Source organism: Callithrix jacchus, chromosome 3 (genome assembly GCF_049354715.1).
Source record: "Callithrix jacchus isolate 240 chromosome 3, calJac240_pri, whole genome shotgun sequence".
Taxonomy (NCBI): domain Eukaryota; kingdom Metazoa; phylum Chordata; class Mammalia; order Primates; family Cebidae; genus Callithrix; species Callithrix jacchus.
Window position 1 is genome coordinate 109,539,139 of NC_133504.1, and position 18,663 is coordinate 109,557,801.

Sequence of the window (18,663 nt, forward strand, 5' to 3'; positions counted from 1 at the left end):
GTCTGGAACTCCTGGGCTCAAGCAATTCTCCTGCCTTGGCCTCCCGAAGTGCTGAGATCACAGGTGTGAGCCACCATGCCTGGACTTTTCTGTTATTCTTAACCCCTCTATCACCCAGAACATTAGTACTCCCAATTAATTGGTCCGTTCTTCAAAGAAATCAATTTAGCTCGTTATTTTGGGGCTGTTATTTTTGTTAACAATATTGAGTTTCTGTTGAATACTAAAAAATGGCACATTGTTGGCTCTAGTAAAATATTACTGACGTTTAAACTTGTGCATCATAATTTCCATACTTAAGTATATGTATAAATATATCTAAGAGCTTTGATCCCTAGTTGAGCCATACTGCTAATTGCTCCAAATGTTTTTGGTACTTAAAACTTGGTGTTTCTGTGAAACCTTGGCACTTTTATATATCATTTAAGGTGATCAATATAATCTTTGAGTGTAGATTTGACATCATTTGGAAATCAGTCTTGTAGGATCGACCTGGGTTACTTACTGTTAACAGTGAAATGATGTAATGAATTGCTCTTTTAGTGTGATGTATGCATTGGATTTTTCTTATTCGGAAAATAACTTGAATTATCTTGCTTCAAAAAGTGGTTTATAAATGTCTTGTCCAAATCACCTACATGGTAATTCTGGAGAGGGCATAATTAGAACACAGAGCTATTTGTCACACACTAAGATTCTGCATGTTGTGATACTAGGCGTCCTTCCAATGCTAACACTTGGCCTAGTGCCTGCAGGTTTAGCTTCCCTGCCTCATCAGTGAACTCACTCTCACAAAAGGAATTCCAGCCATGTTCAGAGCAGTGGCAGTCTCATAGATTAAGAATAGAACCTTGTATCTCCCTGAGCATCTGCTTAGCAGGACAAATTTTGTTTAGATTTGTAAAAAACTGGAATATTAGCTTAGGGCAGGAGTAGGCAAACTTTTCTTATTTGTAAAGGACGAGGTAGTAAATATTTTAGGCTTTGCAGACCAAGTGTCTTTGTCTCAGGTAGTCATCTTTGCCACTTTAGTGTGAAAGCAGCCATAGCTAATAACATAAATAAACAAACATGGCAGTATTCCAATAAAATGTTATACATGGCCACTGAAATTTGAACTTCATATAAATTTTATATTGCAAGAAATATCATTCTCCTTGACTTTTTATTCAACCATTGATAAAATGAACTAGGTGTGGTGGTGCATGTCTATAGTACTAGCTACTCAGGTGGTTGAGGTGGGAGGATTGCTTGAACCTAGGAGTTTGAGGCTGCAGTGAGCTATGATTATAGCACTGCACTCCAGTCTGAGTGACAGTGAGAACTTGCCTCTAAAAAACTAATAAAAAATAAACTAAAAAATCATTCTTAGCTCATGGGTGAACAAAGATAGGTGGCTGGCCCTATTTGACCTGTGGGCTGTAGCTTAATGATTACTGACTTAGGTTTTGTAATTTTGTATGTTGTTTTAATTCTGAGTTCTTGAAAACTGAGTTGTTAAAATATTTTATGGCTCTCTGCTGATAAATCTTGTATCTGTTGCTTTATAGCTGTACTTTGACTTTAGTTATTTCTTTACATGATTCAAACTTGGCCTCTGATAGTACATCTTCCAAAGATGTAAGATTGGGAAAAATCTTACAATGAATGGATTATCTATGTGAGAAGATTTCATGTTCACTTAATGTGTCAAGGGTTTCCTGAACAGATCAACTTGGAAGGAGATGGGCTCTGTGCATTCCATTGTACATTGTTTAGTATGCCTGTTTGTTTTCTTTTCTTTAATGCCAGAAGGAATAACACAGACACACCTAATGAAAGCATGCCAAGGTTACAAGATTGATTTTGTCAATATGTTTGAAAGCTGACTTTGAAAACACTTTTAGAACTTTGAAATTTTTAGGAAACATCATAATCACAATACTCAGTGTTAGTATAAGATAACAAGTTTGAAAACAAACTTGACAAAGCATGTGGAATGTCTAGTTTGAAAAATCTGAGCCTGGCATGGTGGCTCATGTAATCCCTGTACTTTGGGAGGCCGATGTGGGAGGATCACCTAAAGTCAGAAGTTTGAGACCACCCTGGCCAGCATGGTGAAACCCTGTCTCTACTAAAAATGCAAAAATTAGCCAGGGATTGTGGTGCACACCTGTGATCCCAGCACTCGGAAGGCTGAGGCAGCAGAATTGTTTGAACCTGGGAGGCGGAGGTTGCCATGAGCCGAGATCACATCATTTGCACTCCAGCCTCGGTGACAGAGCAAGACTCTGTCTCAAAAAGAAAGAGACAATACTGAATTGAATATTCTTAAAAGTTTTACTGTGTGAAAATGTAGACTCTTGTATACATATGCATGTGTGTTGATATAGTCACTTGCACTTATTTTGGAAGCTGGAGCTGTTAAAGTATAGTATGAGAGTAATGAAAATATGCCAGCATAATGGATTTCCCTCCAGAATTTCTAAGTGAATTTTAAAAGACATAAGTAGAAACATTGAAGTAATATTCTTTCCAGACTAGTTTCTTTACAAATGAGTTATCACAGATCATGGTTCTGTTTTCACAGTTTGGTTTGCTTCATGCTAAAAGTGTCCATTACTTTAAATCTTGGTACCACTGGACTGTTGCAGTATTGAGATTTTCTTTTAACTTTAATGATTTCAAGATATGGTGGGGTTTTTTTTTTTTTAGATTACCATTTCTTAATTTTTTATTTTTTATTTATTTATCAATTTATTTTTTGGGACAGAGTCTCACTCTGTTGCCCAGGCTGGAGTGGAGTAGCGCAATGTCAGTTCACTGTGACCTCCACCTCTAGGGTTCAAGTGACTCTTGTGCCTCAGCCTCCTGAGTAGCTGGGACTACAAGGCATATACCACCATGCCTACCTAATTTATTTTATGTATTTTTTTTTTTAGTAGAGACAGAGTCTCACCATGTTGCCCAGGCTGGTCTCAAACTCCTGGGCTCAAGCAGTCTGCCCTCCTCAGCCTCCCAAAGTGCTAGGATTACAGGCATGAGCCACCAAACCCAAAAAGAAAAAAATTTCTTGTTTTTTAGTATGTAACTCATGAGTAAATATAAGTAGGATTTCCTCAAATAAATATAAAGAGTCATATTATAACACAACTCTTAACCCTTTGCTTATTGAAGTGTCCTTAGGAAAACTTTTATCCTAGAAGCAAGAGTGTTGTTTGTCCAGTCTCCTTAGGAGCCATAGATATAGATTGAGTGGTGAAGACGGTGAGAATGGCAAAGAATTGGCAGCTAAGGTCTGCAGCATTGGCTGTAGGCCTCATTGGCTGAAGCGGCGAGGAAGCAGTGACAGGAGATGGGTCATGGAAGCACACAGAGTGTGCACAGAGAAAGCTGGCTGAATGCTTTGGTGGCGGTGACAATGCACTTTTCCAGTGCAGGCATGGACCCCCTAGAGGTTGAATAAGCAGGATCCAACCTTTCACCCTTATTTCCTTATTGCGCAAAATTCCATTGTTAGAATTTTTTTAATGTGTGCTTTTAAATTATTTTTAATGTTAAGAATAAAGATATCCTGTTTTCATTTGAATTTCTTGAAACATAAAATGATGCATATTCATTGGCACAAAGTTTGAGAGTTCAGTTCAGGGTCAAAACTCAGTTACCTGGACTTTGCTTTGCTGTGTACTTGCATTGCTCTGCTACGCGGCATGGTAATTACAAGCCCAGTAACCTGAGGCAGATCCTGACCTGGCTGGCTGCTGGCTGTTGCAATGAGAGGAAGACCCCAGCTTTCCAGTCATGTGCTTTGTGTCCCAGCACTCTCCCCAAACCACAGATAACTTAATTTAGGAAGCAGTCTAAATAATGTATTCTGTTTTATTTTCTCCCGGGGACATTGGCCAAGCCATTGAGTGTTTATCTTAATGGAGAGATCTGATTATATAACCATATGTATTATAATAGTAAATGATGTGTATAAGCTTTTACCTCTAATTGAAACTCTTTTCTTTTTTATTTGCATTTTTCTTTTGAAAAGATCATTGTCACAGTCATACTGGGACTGGTTATAGGTGCCATTTACTTTGGGCTAAAAAATGATTCTACTGGAATCCAGAATAGGTAAGTACATTTGGATCTTGATTTTAAGAAAATGCTATTACTTTCTTCAAGCTTATGAAAATCAATTAAGAATTTGAATTTAAGATAAGTATAGTAATTATCTAAAATTCCTACCCTCTCTTATTGAGGGTGGGATGAGTCAGTAAATTGAAAGCTGAATGGAAGAGTTAATTGTCTGTTTTGGACACACACACACACACACATATATAGGGAGTGGTAAAAAACAGAGAAAATGAAATTTACCTTTTTATTTTATTTTTTACGATAGGGTCTTATCTTGGTTGGGTGTGGTGGCTCACACCTGTAATCCCAGCACTTTGGGAGGCCAAGATGGGTAGACCACCTGAGTTCAGGAGTTTGAGGCCAGCCTGGCCGACATGGGGAAACTAAAATATAAAAATTAGCTGGGTGTGGTGGCAGGTTCCAGCTACTCGGGAGGCTGAGGCAAGAAAATTGCTTGAACCTCCTTGCAGTGAGCTGAGATCATGCCACTGCACTCCAGCCTGGGCAACAGAGCAAGACTCCATCTCAAAAAAAAAAAAGAGTAAAGATAAGGTCTTGCTTTATTGCCCAGGCTGTTCTCACACCCTTGGCCTCAAGCGTCCTTCTGCCTTGGTCTCCCAAAGTGCTGGAATTATAGGCATGAACTACTGCACCTAGCCAGCCTTTTCTATTATTATTATTATCATTATTTTGAGACAGGGTCTCATTCTGTCACCCAGGCTGGAGTGAAGTCGTGTGATCTTAGCTCACTGCAGCCTCCACCGTTCCAGTTCAAGCCATTCTCCCATCTCTCCCACCCAAATAGCTGGGACTACAGGCATGCACCACCATGCCTGGCTAATTTTTTTATTTTTTGGTAGAGACCAAGTTTCACTATGTTGGCCAGGCTGGTCTCAACTTCCTGACCTCAAGTGATCTGCCCACTTTGGCCTCCCAAAGTGCTGGGATTACAGGCATGAGCCACTGCACCCGGCCTATGAGGAGACTTTTTAACAGCTGCGTTATGTGCTGAATGTAAACACTCAGGAATAACCTCAGAGTTCTAGTTATTTCATGTATGGAGAACACTTGTGCCAGACACTGTGCTCCGGGCTAGTCTCAGGTTACCTCCCAGTGTTTTAGACGGGGTGGATGGTATCCCCATTTTACTACTGAGGCAAGTTGAAGATGCGTATATTCAGTCTATTTTGATGTCTGAAAAAGGCTGATTATTTTTGAAAGAATAAGCATAAAAGTCGATTCTTCACTCAAGTAAAATAAATTCTTTTCTATGGAATCATAGTGTGACTCTACAAGGAGACTATTATTAAGCAGCAGTTTACCAGAGTGATGTCATTGTTCATGTTTTTACTTTCCCTGAGGGCTGAGATATCTGGATCATTTCCAGACTTGCTAGTAATTGATGGTGATTTCCCATGTAGATGGCATTTCTTAACCCAGCACAGACTATATCACAAGATCTAGAGGCTGTGGGCCTTTTATATTGTGCAGCAGGAAGCCTTTGGAAAGGACACGGAGTAACCTGTCCTCAACTGGGACTTTAAAGAGGACTGGAAATCTGGCCATTAAAGCTCTTGGTAGAAAAATCCAGAGAAATAAAGAAAAGCTTTAAGTGTTTCTTCCAATGTTTTCTGGAGAAATAGGGCATTAATCTTATTTAATTTGTGTGTTTTTGAAACAGAATCTCACTGTGTTGCCCAGGCTGGTATGCAATAGTGCAATCATAGCTCACTGCAGCTTTGAACTTCTGGGCAAATAATTCGTATTTTTACTTAAATTTGCTATCATTTTTTTTTAAGTTGTGGGGTACATCTGCAGGATGTACAGGTTTGTTACATAGGTAAAAGTGTGTTGTGATGGTTTGCTAAACCTATCAATCTATCACCTGGTGTTTAGCCCAGCATGCGTTAACTATTTTTCCTGATGTTCTTCCTCCCCCTTTCCCCGAAAGATCCTGCTATCATTTCTTATAAAAGCATTTGGACTGTGTTAAACTGGCCTGTGTATATGGTTTAATCCCTCCTGGGATGATTAGTAATTTATTGACTAGGAAAAAGTGTTTCAGTGTCATCTCTGGAAGCGGGTTCTCAAAGTTTTGTTCAGGGGTGAATATTAGTACTTCATCATTTAAAACTGCTCAGAGGTGTCAGTGGTTTAGTTCTCTTCTTTGGGGATGAATTTTCCCAGAGAGGCGAGCACTCTCTTACCTGTGTAACTGAGAAACTGGGTTTTAATCATAAGTAGAGTTATGAGCATCTTTGAATTAAAAGCTCCTTTGGAATAACTGCTTTACAAGTTGTGGTGATAGCTAAACAAATTCGTGTATATAAAGGGAAACGAAAGACTTTAAAAATAGTATTCAGATCCAGTAATCTCACTTCTAGATATTTACCCCAAAGACGTGAAATCTGTTTGTTGAAGAAATTTCTGTACCCTCATGTTTATAGCAGCATTGTTCACAATAGCTAAGATACAGAATCAGCCTAAGTATCTGATTTGCTAAAGAAAATGTGATATATATACACAATGGAAACTGAAAGAAATTTTGTCATTTGTAATAACATGGATGGAATTGGAGAATATTATGCCAAGTGAAATAAGCTAAATACAGAAAGCTAAGCACAGAAATGTCACATAATCTCACTTAATGTGGAAACAATGGAACTGAAAGAGACAGTAGAGTGGTGGTTGCCAGGAGCTGGAGGGGTGTGGGGAATGGAGAGATGATGGTCAAAGGGTACGAAACCTCAATTACTCAGGAGAAATAAGGATTTTGCTTTGGAGATGCATTATACAGTGTGGTGACCACCGTAAATAATAACACAAATTTCAGAATTGCTAAAATTTAAAATACTTTTACCATAAAAAAATAAATATTTGAGGTAATGGATATGTTAATTAGCTTTATTTAATTATTTCACACTTTGATTTATAAATCATATCACTTGGTACCCAACAAATATATACAACTGTAATGTGCCAATTTATAATTTTTAAAAATCAAAATAAAACATATTCAGACCAATAAGTAGACATGACAGATGTGGATTACCACCTTGAAAAAATTAGAATGAATTAACTTCCTTAATAAGAAAAAACTGTATTTAACATAAATCATCTTAGGATTTAGAAGGAATCTTTTAATTGTCTACTTTTTCAGAATCATTATGAACATTGCCGTACTGTTAGATAGATGGAAGATAAAAATTGCACTGAATCTTTGCTGTGTTCCATGTTCCAAAATTAGCTTTTAACTTGATATAAGGTTTATTTGTGTGCAGAAAGTTAGATAACTACATGTCTACCAGGCCTGGATATTTTTCATTCATTTCAATTGAATGAAAAATAGTTTTCAATTTAAAACTATATAAATACTTTTAAAACTGTTCTGGTTGGCACAGTACCTTACACTTGTAACTGCAGCCCTTTAGGAGGCCAAGGTAGGAGGATCGCTTGAGCCCAGGAATTCAACTCAGCTTCAGTGAATGAGTTTATGATCACAGTTTATGATCATACTAAAGCCTGGGTGACAGAGTGTGACTCTGTCTCTAAAAATAAAATAAAACAAACAAAAAAAACCCTAGCCTGTTCCCTTAGATCTTTGTTCTTTAGGTATCTATGGACTCTTAATGTAATCGTGTTGTTCTCTCGGGTTTACGTTTTAAAAAATGTTCTCTTGTTTTTACGACATTTAAATGATTTATCACTTACCTTGTTTTCAGTTTCAACTCACACTCTCACTATCAATTATATCGTTTTATTATGGTGTTTCATAATATTCATATTTGTATCTAAGTGTAGATTAACAGCATTTTTCTTTTTAAATCTCTATTACTTCACTGAGAAATACGCATTAATAGTATTCCTTGCATTACAATACATAAATTAGATTTTTCTTACTCAGTAAGCATCACTTAGTTTCCTTTGAGCACTCTGGACACCTCATAGAAGGCTGGCTGTCTTAGCATGTTGAGGATAATGTCACGGCCCTGCTGATGGTGGTGTGGTGCATGTAGATTATGCATATAGTAAGGAGTTGATTGAGGGTTTCCTTCACTGTCTTTCATTTTGTTTCTACATGTCTTACATTCTTTGTTCAACTTTAAAATCATATTTAGCTTACCGCTTCTCTGTTCGTACATTAGGAATGGTACTTGGCATTTTTGTTAGTTAAGATGATGTGTTGACCTGGCTGCCATACCAAAATACCATAGAGCAAGTGGCTTAAACAACAGAATTCTCTCAGTTCTAGTCTGAAAGTCTGAGATCAGTATGCCAGCATTGCTGGGTTCTGGTGAGGGCCTCTTCCTGGATTGCAGACTTGCCTTCTTGCTGTTCCTTACGTGGCAGAGCAAGAGCTCTGCTTTCTCTTTCTATTAGGACACTATTCCATTACACTCTCCCCACCTCCCACCCCTGTAACCTCATCTGAACCTCATTACCTCCCAAAGGGACAGTCTTCAAATACCATCACATTGTGGGGTGGGGCTTCAACATATGAATTTTGGTGGGGGGAGTGGCAATTCAGTTCACAATCCAAGACTGCGAATTTCAAAATGAGCTGTAATATGTAGTCCCAGGGGAGAGGCCTGATGGAATTCATGCTTCCCTCTGTTTCAACCAACAGTTTTCCTGTTTTTTTCCTGCCTAGCTTTGTACACCATCATTTGTGGAAAGAGTTTTGTGGGTAGAAAATCTATCTAAGAATGCTGAGTTGACTGCGGTGCTTTTGTTCCCTTTTCATGGCAGAGCTGGGGTTCTCTTCTTCCTGACGACCAACCAGTGTTTCAGCAGCGTGTCGGCTGTGGAACTCTTTGTGGTAGAGAAGAAGCTCTTCATGTGAGTAGGTCTTTGCTCTGGGAACAGGGCTGTCCAACAGCAGGGGCTATTGGTTAGACTGATCACATCTGGAATTGGGGCCAAGGATGGGATCCTAAGGATTACCAGTACTTTTTAAAATGTATTTTTTAATTGATGAATAAAAGTTGTACATATTGATCATGTACAACATGATGTTTTGAAAATAGGTATAGAGGTTACCAATATTAACTGAGAAAAAGGAGCCAGAGGTGGGGAAGAAAATCCTGAGCCTTTGGGACCTGGTATCCAGAGAAAATAGTTTTTCTAGGTTTGGGTATGGCCAGAAAATCCAAATGCTGCAGAGAGCAAGCAATAAAGGGACTGAAAAGTATCTTTTGTTTTTAGTAAATGCTGATGACCTTCACAAGAAATGTTTGAGGAGCTAGGGATTAAGCAGCAACTTGGAAGTGGGGAGATTAAATTGACAAAGAATGTGACCATGCTTAGCCCTCAGTGGACCAGGGGAGTGGCACAAACCAGAAGGCATTCTTACAGTAAAGAGCAACCTGGCTCAATTTCTTCTATTTTCCTTTTTCTTTTCTTTTCTTTTCTTGTTTTTTTTTTTTTTTTTTTGAGACAGGGGTTTGTTTTGTCACCCAGGCTGGAGTGCAGAGACATGATCATGGCTCACTGAAGCTTTGATCTGCAGGGCTAATGCAGTCTTCCCACCTCAGCCTTCTGAGTAACTGGCATGCCTGGCCTTTTTTTTTTTTTTTTTTTTAGGCAGAGTCTTGCTCTGTTGCCAGGCTGGAGTGCAAAGGTGCAATATCGGCTCACCGTAACCTCCTCCGTCTCCTGGGTTCAAGCAATTCTCTTGCCTCAGCCTCCCAAGTAGCTGGGATTTTAGGTGCCCGCCACCACACCCAGCTAAGTTTTTGTATATTTGGTAGAGATGGGTTTTCGCCATGTTGGCCAGGCTGGTCTCAAACTCCTGACTTCAGGTGATCCACCCACCTTTGGCCTCCCAAAGTGCTGGGATTAGAGGTGTGAGCCAATGCACCCAGCCACTTGGCTATTTTATTTTATTTTTTTAATGTTTGTAGAAACAAGGTCTCTCTATGTTTCCCAGGCTGGGTATTTTTCAAGGATCTATCCAATTTGCCCAAATTTACATGTCACATATAGGAATTATTAGAAAGGGAAAGAATGCAGGAGGTGGAAGGGTTTGGAATTGTGGGCGAAAGATGTCAGGAAGAGGAAAGATTACAGTTTGATAGTTGACAGGAATGTATGGCTGGAAGACATGGTCATTGAAAAAAGTAGCCTTTTTCTTTTTTTTAACTTGAGAGTAGAATTAAGGAGAGTTTAGTGATCTGAAACTGCACTGTGGGGCTTGAAGAATAACAGGCCACCTTCCTAATCAAATATAGGGAAATAAAAGCCTCTATTCCTACCAAAATCAGCTACTGTTCTTCAAGGAAAGCCAGGGTCAAAGAGGGAAAAGAAGCATTCTTTGAAGAGAAGGAGGATGTCTGGAATCTGTTTCCCTGGACTGAGTATTCAGGAGCTAGAAAGAGCAACAATAGAAGGGTGTCATGAGAAGAAGGGCTGTGCACAGAGCTTCATGGGATACTGTCCCAGCGAGGCTGGCACCTGAGGTGTTCATGGGTGTGCATGGTGTGTCTAGCCCTGAGGATGTGGGAAGCTGGCTTGTTTGACCCCTGCTATAGCAGAAGTCTATAGCAGGCAATCTGGCCTGCCTTGTGGCTACTTAAACTAATCTGGGATGTATGATATGTATTTTTATTCTATAGACACGAATATATCAGTGGATACTACAGAGTGTCATCTTATTTCTTTGGAAAACTGTTATCTGATTTAATACCCATGAGGATGTTACCAAGTATTATATTTACCTGTATAGTATACTTCATGTTAGGTAAGTAACAAGACAAAAAAGGACATGTCTTTAGTCTTGCCTATGAGGTGAAGTCAATTGCACCTTGCAAGCATGTTTTTGGTTTTCAAAACTATAAGCCAAACCATGAGATAAGGAAGCATCTGTCTGTCCATTTGCCCTCTCTGAAATAGCTGTTCGCTGTCAGCTCTTTTTGTCAAGACTGTTTTCCAATTGAACTTTTTTGTTTGTTTGCTTTGTTTTGTTTTTTTGAGACAGGGTCTTGCTCTGTCACCCAGGCTGGAGTGCCGGGTGATCATATCTCACTGTAGCCTCAACCACCTGGGCTCCAGAGATCCTCCTACCTCAGCCTCTGAGTAGCTAGGACTACAGGCACACATAAAGATGGAGTTTTTGATAAAGATGGGGTCTCACTGTGTTGCCCAGGCTCGTCTTATACTCCTGGCCTCAAGTAGTCCTCCTACCTCAGCCTCCCAAAGTGCTGGGATTATAGGAATGAGCTGACGTGCCCAGCCTGAACTTTTAAAACTACTTATAAAACTATACTGAGAGATATTTATGTTATACACAAACATGGAAAGAAATTATAAAGTTTTGAGACTATGTTGGAGAAGCTGTTATGTATTGCCTGTCTACATTTTCTCTCTCTCTCTCTATATATATGTACATTTATGTATACCATCTATATTTACATATTATATAAACACATACATACACATATACACATACATACTTAGAGATGTATAGAATGATTAAATATATATATTTAATCTCTTAGAGATATATAGAGTGATTAAATATATATATGAATTTATTTAATACATATTCCCCATCCTTGCTTCTTTAATGAGAGAAAGACGGTGACTTTTGGGGCTTATTAATTTAATAAAAATACTTGTTTGAGAGATGTGGAGATTCATTTGTGTACTATGCTCAGGCTTCAGCCCAGGATCCTTGTATCAGATTTCCATATATTTCACTGATATACATACGCACACACAACCCCCAGAAATAATCTATTTATGACAGTACTACAAGTTAAGAATTACCAATTGAACTTAAACCTTCCATTTGACAAATAATAGGTGTGTTCTAAACAATCAGGGATAGGCTCTGGATCTCCAGACTCCTGATAGGTGTTCTTGTGGCTGTTTCAAATCTTCAGATTTTATTACCTGTAGCATTAGCTCACTACAGTTCAGAAAATAGTTTATGAAACTTAATTTAGTCCCATTTCAATCCAGAGTGATGAGGTGATCTATCTAGGGAGGCTTGGGTTTTGAAGGCTCCCTCTTCCTCCCCCAGATGTTACAACCACTGCGAGGTCATGCCATCCCGATCGTCCCAGTCTCTTCACTCATGCAGTTACAGCACACAATGAGTACTGTGGGGATGTATGGGCAAATGAATGTGCGATTGATGAGTTTCCTGTGAAAAGAGAAGGCAGTTAAATTTTGGCCAGTTGTACTGCCTGTAGCTCTTCATCACAGGAACTCAGAAATTGTTCATAATTATACATAATGGCACATAGGTGTTATAAGGACCAGTGCCTATGTAGTTGGTATAAAAAGGAAAACTATGAGAACTTTATGCAGTTACATAGAAGGAAACAACATTGGAGACCCAGGGTGGTTAGAGAGTGGATGACTTTTTTTCATTCTAATATTAATTTCTCCAAATATTATAGTGTTAAATTTGTACAAAAACAATCCCAAACATACGGGGACCTAGGCAGTTGGGTTAACTTCTTCTTTTCTTTCTAAGGATTGAAACCAAAAGCAGACGCCTTCTTCGTCATGATATTTACCCTTATGATGGTGGCTTATTCAGCCAGTTCCATGGCGCTGGCCATAGCAGCAGGTCAGAGTGTGGTTTCCATAGCAACACTTCTAATGACCATCTCTTTTGTGTTTATGATGGTGAGTCTGAACTGTGTTTTTCTAAGAAGGAATTGTTTTTTCCTTTATTTCTTCCTGCACATTCACTTGTCATATAAAACCTGTTTTAAGGATTCTGTAAATGGAACTCTGCTTTAAGGCCACCTACTGAAATAGTTTATATTAGAGAATATGTGAACTGTCCTCTGCCCTTATCCAATCTTTTTTATTGTTCTAATGTAGTTCCAATAATTTTAGTTAATATGTTGTTACTAATTAGCTTTTAAAAGGTATTTCTTGGTGACAGATTATGAAACGTTAATAAATTGGAATTTCAAAAACCAGAAAACATTTGATTGGCAGATTGCCGTGAGAATGACAGATTATTTGCCCGACTTTCATGGTGGTGATAGAGAACTGCTAGCTTATTATTTTTATTTTTTTACATTTTTGATTTCTGTTTTAAAGTTTCCACATACAACATTGAACTGGTGCTTGATTACCCACCAGCAGAGATGGTTTGGTTGGATCTATAATACTGTTCTCCAAGGCACACATTAAGCCTTATAAGAATCAGAACAGTGTATGGTATGAGTAGTCTATCTTGGCTCCCTCTTGTATTTGGAAAAGGAATGTTTTAAAAATATTGGAAAATTCCAGAGTTCCCACACTACTAAGTACCTCCTTTCTGGGTTTCGTTCCTGACATTCAATATGTTTCTGCTTATCTTTTTTTTTAAATCCTAATCTTACATGCCCCTAAATTTTGCACATAGATAAATCAACAGGTGAATGAAACCAGTTACATTTTTTTCCCCTTCAACATCAAATACACAGAAATATGTCCCATCTGCTAGAGTAGGTGTAAATGTCTTTAAATGAAAATAATTAGCACAAACTCTTGCAAGAGTTTAATTCTTCCACTTCTGGATTTAAAAATTACCAATGTAAAATTAATGAGGAAGTGATAAGCCTTGTTTATTTTTCTCATACTATCATCCAACAAATACAAATGTTTTGTTTGATTTATTGTTTAAAGATTTCTACACAGAAGTTTAAAAATAGTCATAAAACTGTATTTTACTCAGAGATGTTGTGTTATATACTAAGCTCTGCGTCAGGTCAAGTCTGAATATGTATAGTCAGCCTAGCGACATCATCACTGTTGCGCATATACCAGTATGCTTGGGGTGGCGGCAATTAGTTCTCTTGTCAATTTGCAGCAGGTCTTCCTGGCACCTCCATTGTGCTATTGCTGTTTGGCAGCTTTAAATGATAGCATCGATCCTGTTTGGATTCTACCTCTTGCCACATTATGCTCTGTATCAGTTCTAAGCTTTGGGTTATCTTAAGCCTGCATTCTGAACCTCACATCCTTGCAAAAGTCATGTGGATATAGGCTGCAAAACTTTGTAAATAGCAAATCTTATCATTTGAAGTACAGAGGGCATATGATGCTCAGGATTGATCTGGCATAGATTTTTCCAGAGCCAGGTGTATTGGTGAGCACACATAGTAGTTTTGTCATTAGAATAGTCAGTGCTTCTTGACCTTCCATCGTGTGCAGTTACAAAGAAAATTGAGTGCATAGTCTTGACAATTGAGGATCTTCCGATTAAATGGAATATATAATATATATTCGATATTTTGTTCCTCCTTTAAAACCGTAAACAACTTTGGCTGTATAGAGATGTGTACACAGAGAAGAATAATTTAGTGAGTGTTTAAAGTGAGTGGAATGAACTTCAAGAAAGAGTTGGTTTTAAAAGAAATACTTAGAAAGTGGTAGGGACTTGAAGAGGGTATTCTCTAGAATTCTGCATGAAATTACTCAAGGAGTCCTGACTCATAGAACTTGCTTTTTGTAGATTTTTTCAGGTTTGTTGGTAAATCTCACAACCATTGCATCTTGGCTCTCATGGCTTCAGTACTTCAGCATTCCTCGATATGGATTTACGGTAAGTCTTCCTTGTCTGTCTTGGTGACTGCGTTCCCAAGCTAGGAACAATGGAAATAAAGCTTCCCCATTTTTGGCCATGAGCTGTGCAAGTCTCCCATCCAGAAACTCCCTCTTAGAAGCCAGGAATGAGAATTTCCTGCTGGCCTTGGTTAACACAAGGCCAGGGAGTCGTTTGCTACTTTCTTCAGTCATCCTTTAAAGGGCTGAAGAGTAGGGAGATACCTCCTAGTAAAAGAGAAAGATTGGCTATTTGATGAAAAACATATTTTTGCATTTCAGTTCAATAAGGAAATAAGTGAGAGGATGGGAGAAGTTTATAATGAAAGGAAAATTAGAAGAACAAAGACCATTTAATAAGCATTGTCATATTGGCTTTCGCAAGCTCATCGACTCCAAAGTAAACTATCTGTTTAACCAAGCTTCTAGCTTCCAAGAATTTCAACTGTTTTTAATGAAAACATAGAACAAAAAGCTGTTACTGTAAATTAACAATACTCATTGAGCACCATGGCATCATTTTAATTAGAATGTTTATGGGGTTATAAAATTGGGAGAGAAGAAGGAAGGAGCTATGGTGTGATATAGCTAGAGAGGTCTCCCTCTTTGGCCAAATACTTTCCTTCTTTTGTATTGGAAGCCAAAATCCCAACCCTAGGCTTCCTGATGGCCAGGGAAGATAACTTTAATTGCTTTGGTGAGACAAAGACTGTGAATATGTTTTTTGAAATAACAATAAAGATTAAACTCAGAGGGCATGATCGTGATAACTCTTTGGAAACTTCTTGAAATTTAAAACTGTTTACCTTGCCCGGCTCCCACTTGTGTTATAGGCTTTACAGCATAATGAATTTTTGGGACAAAACTTCTGCCCAGGACTCAACACAACATTAAACAGTACTTGTGAATATGCAATGTAAGTTTGTATTCAGTGTCATACGGGTTTGCTTACTATTATGGTGTGATGTAAAAAGGCCACTGCTCTGGGCTTAGATCTGTATGAGTCCTTCTGGGGCACTGAACTTTTCTGAGCCTACGTTTCCTCATCCATAAAGTGAGTTGTTGTGCACAGTGCACAAGAACATGCAGCACAAATCCTTAGTATTCTGCTGCAGTCTAAGACTTGTTTTAACATGCAGCAATGTTTCTTATGTTTGTTTCTTATTTGTTTTGGGCCTTTGATTTCTTAGGTTTCAGAGCATTTCAGACTGAAGTGAGGTGCTTTGGTATTTTATCAAGGGCTTACGGTCCCTGAACTGTACAGATTATATGAAATCTGTGGGTCCATGAACTCATGGATACCTCTGAGCCCAACCCATGGACAGTGATAAGAATGAAATAGGCAGCAATAGCAGAAAGAAAGTGAACATTTCCCTGCCAAGATCCTGGCACTTCTACTGTTTCATGCATTTTGAAGACATCGTGAAATCAAAGGCTGCTTAGTCATGAGTTGTTGTTGTTGTTAAATTAACTTGTAATACTCCTTATCAAATGATTTAGCCCCTAAAAAATTAAGAAACACTTGAGTAAGTCGAAAAGGAAACCCTGTTTTTACATAATGTTAAAACAGAGTCTAATAACACTAGATAATATTGTTTTAAGAATTTACTAACACTTGCCTTTTCTGTGATTGCTAATGGTTTGATTTTGATACATAAATTAATGAGAGAAAAGAGAATGATATTATCCTAAATCTCCCAAATGTTCAAGTAGAATATAAATAACTCTTAACAATACAACAAATTATTCTTTTGAATTATTCATAGGAAATCCTCTATACAGAGAGGTTTTCTTTATTCTGCCCCTATCTTTTGGCTTGATCGGGGTGGTCAGGATGAAATGGATGAGAAAAGTGGGACCAGATAAGCAGGAGCCACCATGGGCTTCATGGTAAAGGAAGATGAGGCTTCATCCTCAGAAGACAAAGGAAGAAGCTACTTGTATAGTAAAAGAGAGGCTATGTATGTTTTTGGAATTGCTGAATTCCCAAGAGTTGCACAAAATGGTATCAGGCAGTAATTGTGGCTGTCCAAGGTATTTTTAGTACCAGGTGCTTTCCTAACCTGCAGACAGGAGTTCACCCTACTCTACTCTACTCTAGCTGCCACTTACGGCTTCAACCTAATAGCTGAGTCTGCTGGGAATATCTTGTAGCTGGGTATCTGTGATGCTCATCACAGTCTTGGTGTAAGAACTGACAGAATGTGACTTGTGCAGGAAGCCCTTGCATACCTTTTTTCCTGGTTTTGGAATTCTTAGCCTGTGTTGTTTTTTATGGCTGTTTGTAAGGGTAAGGAGTACTGTAAGAGCTTTGATCATCTTAGTAAGGGTCAGAGGTACCATCTGTTTAAGCTGATGTTTTGTCTATCAGGGACAAGGGAAATATTATTTGATAAATGTTTCTGCCCTTTGGAGAGAGCAGCATTACAGATTTGGAAACCAATAAATTTGAGTAGGCTAAAAACTTGGTGATTCAAAGTATGACTCTGTAAACCTGGTCAAGTTCCTTAAACCTTAGTCCCCTCATCTTTTAAGTGTGTACAATGTCTGTCACATTGGACTGTTTTAGGAATTAACTAAGTTAACTTCATGTTGCTTGTTAGTGTTTAGTGACTGTAAGCGTACAGTCACTGTTAGCTATGACATCTGAAGGGATAATTATTAAAGGCGTGGTTAACTTTTAGGCTCCTTTAAGGAACAGTGGATATACTGAGTAAAATCTGACAGGTGCTAGAAGTTATATTCTTTTTCTGTGTTGCATTTCAGATGTACTGGCGAAGAATATTTGACAAACCAGGGCATCGATCTCTCACCCTGGGGCTTGTGGAAGAATCACGTGGCCTTGGCTTGTATGATTGTTATTTTCCTCACAATTGCCTACCTGAAATTGTTATTTCTTAAAAAATATTCTTAAATTTCCCTTAACTCACTATGATTTATCTTCACATATAAAAGAAGCACCTTGATTTAAGTGATTAATCAGGTTTTTTTGTTGTCTTCTGTTCCCTTACCATCACACTGTTGCTCAGCAACAATTTTTTTGTTCCAATATTTATTTTTATTCTGAAAATAGTTACAAACTCATAGTCAAACAAACACAATCTATAATTTTCCTATACCACATATTCAAAGAAAAATATATAAGAAAATTTAAAAAGTATTCAGGACTCAGATATGTGTGAATTTCATTTATATTCTATATAATTTTTATTATAACAAAAATGATCCTGTAGTCAATATTGATTTAATTGTACATTTTAAAATAACTAAAACTGTAGAATTGAATTGATTGTAATACAAAAAATAAATTCTAGAGGTGATGAATATCTCATTTAACCTAATGTGATTATTACATATTGTATGCCTCTATCAGAATAGGTATTTATAACATATGTACATATATAACATAAATATTATTGTTTCAAACAGAAGCATTCATAGAAATCATAACAAACTGAATTATACATGAAAGAATGCAAGATACCATGTATTGCACATTAGTTCATCTCGTCAAGACAGTAACCGTGGGGAAGATATCTAGTCTAACTTATTAACCTAAAAAAAGGAGAATTGAATTCTGGAAACTCCTGACAAGTTACTACTCTCTCTGGCATTTGTTTCTTCATTTTTAAAATGAATAGGTAGGTTAGGAGCCCTTCAGTCTCAATACTTTATGATGCTGTGGTCTGCCATTATTTAATAAATGACAAATGTATTAATGCTATACTGGAAATGTAAAATCAAAAATATGTTGGGAAAAAAGAGTCTTCCTTACAGGGTAAAAAAGCCACTGTGATAGAAAAAAAAAATCTTGGTGATAAACGCATTAAATGAATAGAACTTACAGATATTTCTCTCTAGTGGTGTAATATCTCAGAAATCCTGGCTGGGGTTTGAACTGTAGGTAGAGTAGAAGGCCGGGAGTCCGGTAATAGAGTTCTTGTGCCATTTCTGGAACATTCTAGCTCTGGAAGTTCACATAACCTTCTTGGGGTAGTTCAGTGGTTT

At 37.9% G+C, this 18,663-nt stretch overlaps 1 protein-coding gene across 4 annotated transcripts in view; it reads left to right on the forward strand.

Moving 5' to 3' along the window:
• ABCG2 (ATP binding cassette subfamily G member 2 (JR blood group)) overlaps nt 1–17,986 on the forward strand; it is a 130,576-nt gene extending 112,590 nt beyond the window's left edge. For all 4 annotated transcript variants that reach the window (XM_078366867.1, XM_054253161.2, XM_035293338.3 and 1 more), the window contains 7 exons: nt 4,019–4,101; nt 8,854–8,943; nt 10,719–10,843; nt 12,587–12,741; nt 14,567–14,656; nt 15,489–15,571; nt 17,422–17,986. In XM_078366867.1, coding sequence (XP_078222993.1) covers nt 4,019–4,101; nt 8,854–8,943; nt 10,719–10,843; nt 12,587–12,741; nt 14,567–14,656; nt 15,489–15,571; nt 17,422–17,569 — 774 coding nt within the window. In that variant the 3' untranslated portion in view covers nt 17,570–17,986. The remainder of the gene's footprint in view (nt 1–4,018; nt 4,102–8,853; nt 8,944–10,718; nt 10,844–12,586; nt 12,742–14,566; nt 14,657–15,488; nt 15,572–17,421) is intronic.
• Nucleotides 17,987–18,663: the final 677 nt, after the last annotated feature.